This window comes from Neopsephotus bourkii, unplaced genomic scaffold, assembly GCF_033783945.1.
Source record: "Neopsephotus bourkii isolate Nb327-2 ecotype Australia unplaced genomic scaffold, CSIRO-AGI_Nbou_v1 NB_998, whole genome shotgun sequence".
Lineage (NCBI taxonomy): Eukaryota > Metazoa > Chordata > Aves > Psittaciformes > Psittacidae > Neopsephotus > Neopsephotus bourkii.
In genome coordinates this window covers 3,125,342-3,139,196 of record NW_026901490.1, presented here as the reverse complement: position 1 = coordinate 3,139,196, position 13,855 = coordinate 3,125,342, and the positions used below count along the sequence as shown (strand labels likewise).

At 39.8% G+C, this 13,855-nt stretch overlaps 1 protein-coding gene across 7 annotated transcripts in view; it reads left to right on the top strand.

Moving 5' to 3' along the window:
* TTC8 (tetratricopeptide repeat domain 8) overlaps positions 1-6,065 on the top strand; it is a 43,234-nt gene extending 37,169 nt beyond the window's left edge. For 5 of the 7 annotated variants that reach the window (XM_061359963.1, XM_061359961.1, XM_061359964.1 and 2 more), the window contains 4 exons: positions 270-444; positions 1,713-1,835; positions 3,615-3,698; positions 5,388-6,065. In XM_061359963.1, the coding sequence (XP_061215947.1) occupies positions 270-444; positions 1,713-1,835; positions 3,615-3,698; positions 5,388-5,504 (499 nt within the window). In that variant the 3' untranslated portion in view covers positions 5,505-6,065. Of the gene's footprint in view, positions 1-269; positions 445-1,712; positions 1,836-3,614; positions 3,788-5,387 lie in introns of all 7 variants that reach the window. The other 2 variants (XR_009726481.1, XM_061359966.1) reach the window with 2 other exon arrangements.
* Positions 6,066-13,855: the final 7,790 nt, after the last annotated feature.

The window sequence follows — 13,855 nt, the reverse complement described above, 5'->3', positions numbered from 1 at the left end:
AAGCTATGTCTTACAGTAAAGTCAGATCATGTGGCACAGTCAAAAAGATGGAAGTTACCTAATTTGCACAAAGACTTGCACAGCTTTGATTCTGGTAATCAAAAATGTCCTACGCTGCCCTTCATGAAACCTTTACCAAGTATCAGGCTATAATACTTGGTTATTGCAAGCTCTCAGTACAGGGAGAAAGGAGGAGGGAACTTTGTCATTTAGAACAGATTTCTTATTCAAAATTAATCTGATTAATTAAATACTTTCTTTCAATCTAGGCGGCTCCTGCAGATGGGTGTTTATAACTGCCAACTTTTTAACAATCTGGGCCTCTGTTGTTTCTATGCCCAGCAATATGATATGACACTATCATCATTTGAACGCGCACTGTTTTTGGCTGAAAATGAAGAGGAGACAGCGGATGTGTGGTACAACTTGGGACATGTGGCTGTGGTATGAAAAATATTAACAGCCTTTCTGAGTAAATACAATTTTACAAAAACTGGAAAAAGAATAATTAGAAAGGTGTCATTGCCCTACTTTGAAATATGAAAACTGACAGTATACAGGGTACAGTACAGATTAAAGATTTATTTGCACTTCACTAGAGAGGAAGAGGCAAAAGAATAAAGTTCTGTACATCTTCACAGAATGCAGCTTACTCCTCCTGAAAGATACTCCTTCCTCACCATCTTTAGCCTTCCTTTCCTAAGAAAATTGCATCATGTACCAGCCCTTGAAAGCCGTTGCTGCAACACAGGCAATTCTCTGAGCTGTTATTTGTGTTATGTGGAGCATTAGACCAATTCTGTGGCTATAAAAATATGTATTCAGCAACATGTAGCAGACACTAAAGCACTATGAATGTCATAGTTGAGAAGGCACGTTCCTCAATCATATAGGCAGCAGCAGAAATATTGTGTCATTGTGTGATAAAGTTTGTTAAATTTCTACACTAATTTGCATTCATTGCACATTTTTCCAGATGTTCTTCCAGATGTTGTGTCTGGAACTAAACAGATTTCTGTTTAGCTGTGTGCCCAGAATAAAGTTACTGGATAAAGTTTTTGACAGCTTTCTAATACAAGTTGTAGTCAAATGCTGATTATGATTTAACTGAAATCAGAGAGAAACTCAACTGTTCACTTTGATGGTACGGCAACTAGGATAAGCACATTAATTTATACAAACACATTTGAATTTTAACTGGTGTGCCTATATTATTCAGCACTTGTTACCTTTAATTTTTAAACTGGGGCTCTATCAGTGTTGGTCATAATACTCAAACATTGAAGAGCAGAGAGCTGTTCCATACTAAGAAATTAATCTCCTTTAATTTTTGTCCTCTAAAAACTAGGCTTATGTGTGAGGTTTGGTTTTTTTTCTGTGTAGACACAGAGAGCCAAGATGACTTTCCCTCTGGAGACATATGTTTTTCTTGCCCTACTGTAGACGGTAGCAGACAGCGTAACCTTTAGATGACACGTTAGTCATCTAAAAGTTAAATTAGATGAAATGAGTATCACTTGGAGCATGGAAGTTTGTGCTGGAGAGAAATGATTCTGTCTGGAGGATGAATTAGAACAAAATGAGAGGGTCTGGGAAGAAAGCACATATGGTTCTGATCAGCGTGTACATATGGGTGAAAAGATACTCCAGACAACAAAACAGATGCATGTTGTTTTCAGTCTTGTCATAAATTAAAACAGTCTTACTTTTAGGGGATAGGAGACCTGAATCTGGCTTACCAGTGTTTCAAGCTAACATTAGTCAACAATAATGACTACGCAGAAGCTTACAACAATTTGGCTGTGCTGGAAATGCGAAAAGGTCACATTGAACAGGTTGGTGTTGAATCTCAGCCTAAGCAGCATGTTTCCTTTGGCCCTTTTGTACTTAAGAAACGTTATTTCCCTGAGGTGGAGGCCCCATATGAATGTCTAGCTTATTACTACTGCAGGGAGAAAACATGGATAATTGTTATGCATGTTTCAGTGTAACCTCCACTTTGTCATGCCGTCTCTCATTAAACTGCTCGTTCTTGGGCATGTCCAAATGGTTCATCAAAGACAAACAAGGTTTTGTAGTTGAGATTTTTTTTTCCTACATTGAGACACAAAACAAAACCCATCACTCTTTAATCATCACTTAAGTTACAAGTTTATATATTCTTTTTATAAATGTAGACAATACACTTTTACTAGGTGGCAGAAGAGAGCAATCAGATCAGCTCTTAAAAGATTTTTTTTCAACAAGGAGATTGCAAAGAGATTTGTCCCAAAGTAGCAGGTTCTTGATTAAATACTTCTGCATTATTGAGTTTGGGGGTTTGTCTTGCATAATGTGAGTATACTAAATTGTATTGTACTTAGATGTATAATTGACATCTAAGTGGATTAATGCATTCAGTTTTATACACATATAGGGAAAATTAATATGCTTTTGTGGAATGGTTTGAACTACTGTGGGCTTGTTTTAATCGTTATAGGAGCACATCTCTTTTGATGGATACATATATGTGTAGGAGAGCTATAACAATATAGAGACTTGTAAACGCCTTTTTAATGAGCAAATTCTCAAAGTTAACTTTATTCAGATAACTTAGCAATTACCATGGAAACACTGAAATGAATCCAGCACTGGATGTTTCCAGTGACAAATAAACTTTGGGTTTAGTTTCATAATCAGTAAATTTACAGACATTTATTTCCCAGGTGAACTTGCTTCCATTTGTGGAGTTTGTGATTGTTAATAATTTACACTGCAGAGCCTTTCCATTATAATCAATGGTTTTCTGTCAGTTTTAGGTTTTAGCTTAAAATTTTCTGGTTTTTCCTGTGTGACAAGTATAATTAAAAATCAGGATTATCATGGCAATGACATTATGCGTAGAAGAATAAAAAATATGAACATATTCAGTTTATCTGTGACTTTATTTTCTTTTATAATGTTCTTGCGTAAGTATTGTTGCATGTGCTCAGAGTTGTCATTAGGGAGTTTTAGTAAGTTCTTTACTCTGCTATCCCAAACAATTTACAGATACTTTTGCTTTTCAAAGATCAATTTTTTTTTCCCTTGAATTTCTCAATAATTTTTTTTAGTAAAACCATTCACAAGCCCACCTTAATTTTGCATTGAATTTACAGCTTGAAAACTCACACTCTGATACTTAATTTTTCATTAATTTTTAACACTACTGTTTTGCTAATGTTTTGTTAATATTTTTGAGTATGAAAACTGCTTTTTTATTCAGGTTTTTGTGCATGCTTAAGACAGTACTCAGAGACAAAAGATAAATACAGTGGTGTGGGACTTTAAATGCTTTTAATTTGTATATTCTGCTCAGTGTTTAGAACTAAATTGCTTAATTGAGGAAGTCGCAACATGGTTTTTTCTGACTCAGCCAAGAGTTGTATAATTTCAATGCTATTAAACTGTATTATGCCTAAATGTACTGTTAGGGTAACTGATACATAGTTGAAGATTACTTTCTTAGGAAAGGCCTAGTAAAGAAAACATAGGATGATTTCTTTTAAAAGTGATAAAAACTGCATTAGATTCTTGTTATCCTCCCTGCATCACAGATTTCACTGTTTTGGGTTGTTTTTTTTTTCTCTCCACAGGCAAGAGCTTTGCTGCAGACTGCTTCATCTTTAGCACCTCATATGTATGAGCCCCATTTCAATTTTGCGGTACTCTCAGAGAAGGTAATGCACTATCGTATTCTTGCAATCTGAAAATGGAGCCTTGGTGAAGTAGTTGGTTTTTGGTTGTTATTACTGAGAATTCCAAATAGGTAAGATAAAAGAAGAGTGCATACACTCGTGGAAAACTAAGTTACATTTTCATTTTAATACCCAAAAGCTTTGTGTGTAAAACATTCAAATGTTTGCTTTAAAGAATAAATGAGGCCAACTAGCTATAAAGTAACTTCGTAATTTTCCAAATGCCCAGAAGACAAGCAACCAGTAACAGTTCCATCTGCAGTCTTTACAGTCATTGGCCTTTTCAGAATGTCAAGTGAAATATTATATGATATATCAGTAATTGTAGAAAGGATATCATTTATTCATCCCATGATCTTACTGATCTCAAAAGGAAAGTCTGTTCTTCTGCTTTCCAACTTTGTATTTCGTGTGTTAATAATTTATGTCATGTAGAGTGTCTCAGCCACTGAATTAACAGTGTGTCTAACATTCCTGTTAATAAGGAGAAACTTGTGCAAGTCCTTACATTTTTCACAAGAAAAAAATGCTCCTTTTCTTGTGCCTACACCGTCAAGATCCTGTTACGAGTCTGAGTTGTGTGGGCAGCTCAACTCCTACAGATACTAAAGTACATGTGTCAAGGAGAGAACAATCCATTAATTTGTAAGTCTTTCCTCTCCACTGTGAAACATAACATGGTTTCAAATACTTGCATTCTGTACTTCCCAATGAAGGAGTAAATCCTAGTCTGCAAATGTCTTGTTGCATAGCTTTTGCACAAAGAACCTGCATAGGTTGTGGGAGAAGGCAGATGGCCAGATCAGCTAGCTGATTATGCAGTGCGGCAAATGCAATCCATAGACTGTATGCATGAATGTAAGGCCATTGTTTACAAACCATAACTTCTCTGGCCAGGACCCTGGTTTCTTCCCCTTCATGGAATTCTTACTGTACTGAGGCTCTGTGTTGATTGATGCGCAGGCAGCACAGGCCTCCTGCTGACACTTTCCATAGCTTCTTCCACCCAGAAGCTATGACTTTTACTAGACATGTTCCTGAACTTTTGGCTTCTTTTCTGATTAATACACTTTCTGAGATGCTCTCCGTATATACACTTCCTCCTTTCGAAAAATAATGTAGGAATTTAGCCTAATTAAGCAAAAAAAAAAGTTTCTGAAGTAAGGAACAATGTGGAAACATACTTCTAGAAGCAGCAGAGGAGCAATGTCACCTCTTCAGCGCTGCTGTGCCTCTCTGTGAGGAAGCAGAAAATCACATGGAGTTGCAGCTTTTACAGAGACCTGACTGGTTGAGTTTTGCTTGTGTATGCAAAGGCACTTCTGTGGAGTTTAAAAACAGACCTTCTATTTTTTATTCCTCCTCATTTTAAGCACTGGGCATGGTGTACCTTGTCCATTCTCCAAGTCAGATGGAATGGGAATTAAAGTTACTGTCTTGTAGCATCCTTCCCATTAAAATCACACGTCTGTCTTTTTTCTTCTCATCCTGTGATGTAAAGGGAGTATAACCCCAAGTTCAAAAGCCTCTGTGCTGATTCTGTTTTATTTGTTCATTCTCAGGACCAGCTGTGTTTAAACATTTGTGAGTCTCAGAAACGCACTGCACAGAATCGTGGTGCAAACACTGCAGTGCTTGGATTCACAAAATGAGTTTGTGTGTTTCTTCCAGGTTGGAGATCTGCAGAGGAGTTACACAGCTGCTCAGAAGTCAGAAGAAGCATTTCCAGGCCATGTCGATACACAGCAGCTCATCAAACAGTTAAAGCAGCACTTTGCTATGCTCTGATGAGCATATTTTTCATTATGTAAAAACAGCCAAAGAGAATGTCCCATGCATCTTTTTGAAATTGCTAGCTCAAATAGATAAGCTGCACTTAATGCATTCCTGTGGCAAAGCCTGTGTTAGTTTGAGTAGCAGGAAAGGTTTAAGAGTCCTAATTAGTTTCTGTCATCTTAAAATGTAACACCTACTGAAACGCAGCTAGAATGTTACGTTGCAACTCATACACAAGAGATTACAGGATTGTCAGGATGCTGCCAGTATGACAGCTCTGAAATAGTTGTCTGGTATATGAGTAAGTCTCCATTTAATATTAATGAACATTTTAAAGGATTTTTTCTGACTTTTCTGTAGAAAATGTTTTTAAATACTCCTGTGTGACAATCTGTCAAGTGATGTAAAGTACTTCCTAACTGGTCTTCAAACTTGGCTTTTGATAATATACATTCTTACTGAATGTTAAATTTTAAAACTAAAATACCTAAAACCAATTCAATATATGTGTAAAGCAGAAGTTATTATATTCCTTGTACTATATGAATTAAATAAATTCCAGTTTGTATGGTTTGTGTTGTTTATGAAAGTTAAAATTACATCTGCACTGCCATGAAAATTAGAGTCAGCTATCTTAACATATTTTGAAAGAACTGGTACAAAATAGCATAAATATGTGTGTTCCTCTCTACCCAGGAGAGTTTATTCTTAATCTCAGTTATGGAAAAGGATATTTAGAAGCTTGCAGAGTTAAGTACTAATAGTTGAGAACAAGGCATTGATCGGGTGGTTACCTGCACTACCACAAAAGCACTGTTGCTAAATAAATATTTGAATCATCCTAACTACAAGAATACTGTGAATAGCAACAAAGACTTTCTCTGTCAAATATCTTTGTGTTCTAACTAAAAGGGATAAATTTGCATGATTTTGCAATATGACCTTTTAAAAAGACCTTTAAGAAATGTGGGAGGTTAAGGCATTCTGAAATGGCAGTTAAAAATCTTTTCCTGTTTCTCTGATGTATTAAGGGTTTATCTTGGCTTAGAAAGCAACCCTAAACATGCTTATGAATATTATTTCTTCATTTTAGTACTCATTACTTCACCACTTTCATCTTTTCATGATTGTTCTAGAGCTGGTGAAGGCAGGTGCTCGGGAGCTTAGACAAATGTACCCACAGGCTCTCCCACAGAGCAGGCTGTAGGTAACAGTTAGAAACACTGTCAGTAACTGGTGTCACATCATGCTGGGGAATGCAAAAGCATTATTAGCTGAATAGTTCCAACATCTTTAATGGAAATTATATTAAGAGAGAGCCTTATTTATCAGTAATTTTCCTTACCTGAATAAGATTTTACTGTTTGCTGAAAAGGAAGAACTTATAGGGAAGTTCCATCCTTTGATCTACAGTACTTCTGCCTTTCCAGTTGGCAGTGCTAAACTTAGGAAGCTACCAGAAAAGGTTTGTCTTGACAGAGAATTTTTGAGTGTCATTATCACAAAGTATTTTTAAATTGCATAGTGGATAAGATTGTTTCTACATGAACGGGAACAGAAAGTAGTAATGCAACTTCAGTTTTTAATCCAGTGTGGCAGCTCAGTAGTTTCTCCCAGGTGCTTATAAGATCCTACTTACTGTGATCACTGCTCAAGTTAATGATCTGAATAACCCTCTAGCAGAGAGTACTCTTTAGAATGTAGGTCTGACATGATTATTCTATTGATATTAGGGAATGTGTGGAGATTGAAAGGGAGAAGGCTCATGTATGGTAAGGAATCCTTTATACAAGATTTTAAAAAGTCCATCCCACACACAAGCACACGAAGTTCTAAATAAGGATTAAAACATTTTTAGCTCCCTAATGTGCAGCATCTGCAAGCCATTCCAAATCTGTCTTACATCGTGTATTTTAATTCCCCCAAAAGGCAGCAGCGATTTGCTTTGTCGACCTTTCATGCCTCAGAGCAAGGCTACAACAATATTTTTTCATGACTAGCACATGTACAAATGAAATCAAACGTGGTATCAAATCAAAACACCACAGCAAAACAACAGCTGAATGAGCAGGCTGTTTGTCATGGAAGAATCCTTCAATTCTGTGGTATGTTAATTCAGTGCGAGCTCCATCGAACAGATGAGTTGTCAGGCCCTGGGGCAAACTGCCTTCAGTTAATTGAGGACAGCACAGCACAACACTGCATCAGAATCTGTATTCATCTCTGTGGTAGGATCATGTTAGGATGGTGTGACCTTAATATTGCAAGCAGCATTTCTGTAGCATAGAAATAATTTTTCCTCTAACCTGTAGGACAGCTCCATCTATGTCCCACCAGCATTTATAAAGCCACTTGGGAGTAGAAAATAAAATACAGTGAAATGGTTGGTTAATTTTGGCCAAATACAATGTTTCCGTACCGTAGAAACATGAAATAGAGAGCTTAGAAGAACCCTTTTTATCACCCCACTTGTCTAAACTAGGACATGACATTTTATTCCAAACAAGAAGCAGTTGCTGTGAAAACTTACTGGCAGGTATCAGCTATGCCCCATCAGCAAGGACAGAGCTAGAGAGTCTGAAATGCAGGTCAAAAATCAGTTCATGGTAAGTGCAGGGGAAAAGCAGCTGCCTACTAGGAAACTAAATAAGCTGAGTAAAAGGCTTTGTGAGATCCCACCCTGTTCCTCACCCACTCCAGATGAAGTGTAAGAATTGCCATTTAGCATGTTTACAGATGAGAAACACTTTATATTGCATATAGCAGTATAAAATGTGGGGCATGAGGCCACTGTTGAGCCAGACCTGAAGAAAGGGTGAGCTATCATCAGAGGTCCAGGACAAGAGGCAGCCTGCCCAGTTTTCTCTGGTTGTTGGAATTTGTATAAGGTCTAGGGCTGCTGCAAACTTCCAGTTCCCAGCAGATACCTGTGTGTACGCACACTGACTTTGCGCTGCCAAGCTCTGCAGGCCATGGAGTAGTAGTTTACTGTTCCCAGCCATCACTAGGAGCAAGCAAGCAGATGGCAGATGTAGAATGCAGAATGCCCTTTCACCATGAATGAAAACAAAACAAAGTTTCTCCTTGTGCCTTAGAAGTGAGTGAAGCAAAAGCCAAGTAAGCCTGGTATCCAAGTCATAGGGTCATAAGACAGACGTGTATCTTAAGTCACTCTACAATAGCCCATGCTCCGATAGTCGTGTTACTACCTTCCTTATTCGTGTTTTCAGAGTTTAGGAATGCTCCGGCGGTGCAAATGCTCAGAAGCATCTGTTACATGGGTTAAATCTGGGAGATACATCACCAGAGAAAGCAGTTTTTATTGAAAAACTATCAAGCAAACATACCCACAATTATACTGAATAACTGAGTTATCTGTAATGTAAGAGTAATGTGTTTATCTTGTTCTGTTGGTTACAGCAGCTGCTTAGTGCGCAGCCTTCTCTCACTTAGTTTATAAAAGGTTCATAAAGATTTAGCAGAAAAAGGCTTCATAGACAGATACTAGGACTGTATAGAACATGTCAGGAAAAAAAACCCAACACTTTGATGAGTTCATTGTAAAAAGCTCTTCCCAACACATAATGCGTTGTCTGTGTATGCAAATATATCAGGCACATACATATGTGGAGTTTTCCCCATCTCCTCTTTGCTTTTGACAGGTATTGCCCATGAAACCAGTAATGCTGCTTCAAAGTCTTGTAGCCATTAGAAATGAGACACAAGAAGAAACAGCAGGATGCTAACCTTGCTCAGCGCTATGGAAAGGGCAAACTCATTAAGAGCCAGGAAACTGGGTTTCAGCAAGTAGATCACGCCAGCTAGGCACAGTCATTACATTTTTCTGCCCCTTCAGGAGTTCCTATCACCAGACATGCTGAGTATAACAATTTTGTTTTAACAGCAGCAAAGGAGCTAGATAGAAAAAGATGAGAGCTGCTTTTGCACTCTTCCACTCATACCCACAGCAGGTAGTCAGTGATGTGCTTCCGTATTATACCTGTAGTAGAAGAACATTTTAAACAATCCTGATTTCAGTGTTCTGTGCCAGTGCTTTCATTTCTACTTAGGTGATGAAAGTGCTTACAGCAGAGAAGCAGTAGATATGATAGCCCATTATAACTGCTGAGAAAGGAGAGCACTCTCAGGCCAAACATCTCATGGGACAAGAAGAAACCACCCACCGTGTGGTGATCCCAATCACAGAGCTGCTCTCTTACAGCATAAGCTTCCATATGAATATAGCATCTCCAGTCAGGGTTTATTAAGCTTTAATCAATTAAAAATGCACTTGAAAAACAGGCAGCCCAGGACATTGCTTTAAGACTTGTCTTACCCTTAAGAGAAAGTTGTTAGGATGATACTCCAGGGGATTGCATAGCTCCCAAAAGCTCAGGAGGCTGCTCACCACTTCCCTTGGCTGGCATGTCGCTACCAGTGAGGTAAGGAAAGGGAGCTGTAAGTTACAGCCCAGCTTTGTGGCTGGAGCAGGCTGGCACGACAGCTGACATGAGAAATACCTTTAGTTTCTGGAATAAGAACTGAAAAATGTACAGTTTTTTCTTGAAAGTGAGCTGAAAGTAGGGATCATTCAGATCACTGTAAAATGCGTCTCTGGATCAGATACTTGATCTGAACTAGCAGGCAACCTAGGAATAACTGGTGGACAAGTGCGGTTTCTCCTCTTTTCTCAGTTTTTATGACCTAGTTTCATCTTTTCTCTCAGGATGTGGTCACCCTGCCATGCTGCACTTGCACTCTCCATGACTTCATGTTCTGTTTCCAGGCAGTTTGGTCTGAGTGACACCAAAAGCATTCCTTTCCTCCTCCAGCTGCTGACTGTGTAAGCCTGGCTTTTTCCAAAGAAATGCATTCCTCAGACAAGCTTCAGCTCCATCTGCTCAAGTCGCCACCATGTCTGACCAGCTTTGACACCAGTGACTCTGGAATTGGTTCAGATTTGCCATTTGCTTGTAGAGAAAAGCAAATAGTCCATTTTGGTTGGGCTCGTCAGCTGGATGCTTTGGGTTTGCCCTGTGCACACCTTTGGAAAGAAAATTCGATGTCGTGTAATTGATCATGCTGGCTAACAGGAATGTGATCATTTTCCAGCCTCGTAACCTGATTTAATCGTGTTCTTTTCCTGTGTTATGGAGGTCTAGAAGACCGCAACAGTAGACATGAACAGTATTTACTTTTCTCTACCCCCACTGCCTCCTGCTCTAACACTGGAAATTCCAGACCATTTTAAGTCTCTGCAATTTCTAACATGTACACAAGCCAGCTGGAAGCCAGGGATCTGTCACACCAACAAGCAGCAACCATGGAGGAAGTAATGCTGGGAGAAGGAGTCTTGATATGGCACCTTGCTGCAGAGATAGGGGACAAAAACCGTAAGCAGTATCAGAAAGGACTGAGAGAATAAAGGAAGGAAAAGATTGTACTGAGAATAGTACATGGGGCTGCCAAGCTCACAGATAGTGTCTTGGTACCCATTAGGTGTTCCCACAAGTCATTTCCGTATTCTATCAAATACTCCTTTGTCCTAGGGAAGCTGCAGACATGCAGGCAGGTTCTTTGGGCTCTTGCTGGAGCAGTGGGACTTGCTGGAGGCCATGTGGCAATACGTTTCCTCTGGCAGGAAAGAGCATAAAAGACATGGGGCATGCTTTGGGCAGTTACACACGGGCCATGTTCGTAGCACAGGACAAATGAGAAGAAACTGTGGTGACTCTACTCCTGGATAATGTTGGAGGGAGGTAAAATAGCAGGCAGATCTGAAGTCAGCTATTAACAACATCACTTCACCAAGTATTTCCTGGATCAGAGAGAGGGCCTGAAAGTTTCTTTCTGATTTCAAATATTGTAGCTTGTGTGCTAAATAGCACTGAAGTGGTGCTTATTCAGGTACTTTGATCTGGCAGAAGTGTGCCCCTCAAGAGCGTTAATGAGGGCACAATAAACACAAGAGTCCTTCCAGATCTATGTAAACCCCAGCATCCTCACCTCCCCATCACCTGCACATCCCTCTTGGCTTGCAAAAAGCAAAGAGACCCTGAAGAGATTACTGAAAACAAATCATCATGGCAAAGATTCCTACTCACCCATATGCTCTCCTGCCCCACACATGGCGCCTGCAATTGCACCTTTCCACATCAGCAGCAGCTTCTGTGCTGGCTGACCCCCAGCACAGAGCAGAGAGGGAGGACTGATGGAGTGGCTGCCTGGCCAGGGAGCCCCCACAGCCCTGGAGACTGGAGCTTCAATGTGTCATTCAGCTTTCAAAGCTGTTTTTCACAGAGCATTTGTGCATGTGTGATTTAAACAAAAACACACGGGTTCCCAGGCTTCTTCTATGGCTGCTGAAGCCAGCGTCCATTCCACTTTCTGCTCAACAGCTACCACATCTCCCTACAGTGCGCCAGCCTAGGAGCGTGGATTTGTCTGAGCTCATTATCAGGGTGATCCTGGTGAGCCCTTAGTGTCAGCTGAGAGAAGCTGAGTGTCTGTTCCCGCTGAGGGCAGCAAATGCTGAAGATGCTCAACACTTTTCCCGATATTCTTAGCACTTTCAACCTTAAAATAACGAGCACCTCTCAGTATCCAACACTTCCTATCGTCGCACAGCGGCGTGCCACATTGCCTCTATGATTTTGTCCTTTTTGTCTCCTTCCTTCCTAGGCCTGGACTGTCTTGAAAGGAATGGGAGCTAAAACATAGGTACAGGGTGCAGTTGGTGCAGTAGCCTTCATGTTAATGGGGTGTAAACAGGGCATGGGTGAGCTAGATCATACAAACACAGATGCTGAGCTACCAGTTGAGGAGTGTTCATTCTAATTGCCTGATGCTCTGAAAGAGTCAGCACAAATATGACTGAGGATCAGTGAAGATATATGGACCTCAAAGAACTGTGTGAGGCTCTCCTGACAAGTTCTAGTCATGTTTAATAAGGAATATCAGATAGCAATTGCATGTTGGGATCATGTAATGTGGTCCAGTCATTAGAAGAGAGACCTGGAACAAGAAGCACCTGCACCTGTATCCCAGTGCCGGGTGATGCTCCCAGCTTCAGCACTTACTTTTCCATGCCTCCCTTTTCCATATGTGTAAAATGAAGCTAACGAGACTGTTGCTGCTAGTATTATTATAAATGGATGCATTTTCTGTCAGCTGACACCCTTTTTCAATGCTTGCAGACAGTGATCACTGGGGTATTTGGGTGAATAGTCCTCCTTAAGTGATGCTGAGAGGCAGTGTGTGTGTGTGTGTGTGTGTGTGCGCGCACGGAGGGGTGACAGGACTGAATTCCTTAAAGGATTTTGTCTTTGATTTCCCTTAGTAACACTCGCAAGCACTGGGAGAACAAAAGCTGTGAGGGAAGCTGGAGCACTGCGGGCACGCTTGCTTGCAGTGCTTCTCCTCTTGGACAAAGGCAGCACCTTCCCTTGCCTGCCATCACCTCCCATTAATGTCAGGAAAGTTCACTTGCTGTAGCTTTTCCGAGTGCAAAGCTAATATGAAGCATGCGGTTTGTTTGTCTCAGTAAGATATTGCTAACACTACAAATGGCAAGTCAGGAGTCAGAAAATAGCATTTCTTTTTAGATCATGCAGGAAGTCCTCTTCATTTTATTTATTCACAGGGCCTGAATCAACAGCTGCCCAGACAAAGATATTTGGAGAGAGCAAGCAAAAGGGAGGCTGTTCACCCAGGGCTCTGGATACAAACAGAGAGGAAAGAATGAAATGTCAAATCTGCATAAACCCTGGATGGCTCCCTGATGTGGATAAAAATACCTCTTTTGAATACTGTCCTGTAACTGCAAAAAAGTTGAGGTAACCTTTTCTTATTTTCAGCAAAAAAATTCTGTCTAATCCTAATGTCATTTTTCACTTGGTAAAAATACAAATCCCAAACCTGTACCTCATTCTGTTGTTCAGAGCTTACATCCATTCTGCTTATTTTCTTTTCCAGAGCTTTATTAGCAAACATGGAATCTATGGTCTATTGCTCACCCTGGAAATATATGATGCAGAATAGCAAAATAATTGTTGGTAGAGTTGGGAAACTCCTGACAAGTGATTATTAATGATGAATTCTGAGAGAGTAAATAAGATCATTGGTAGAAAATGAGAACCGAAGATAAGAAGAAAGCATATTGCCCTAGAGGCAAACTGTGCTGCCTCGGGAACTTCTGCTTTCATAGGGATACAAGATTTTTGTCAAGATACAAAATCCTTTTCTGTCAAATAAATTATTCATATGGCCATTACTCATCACAGATTTCCTCTTTTCATGCTCTTCCACACACACACAAAGATAAGAGTGAACTACCCACCAGATTATTAAGAATATCACAATAT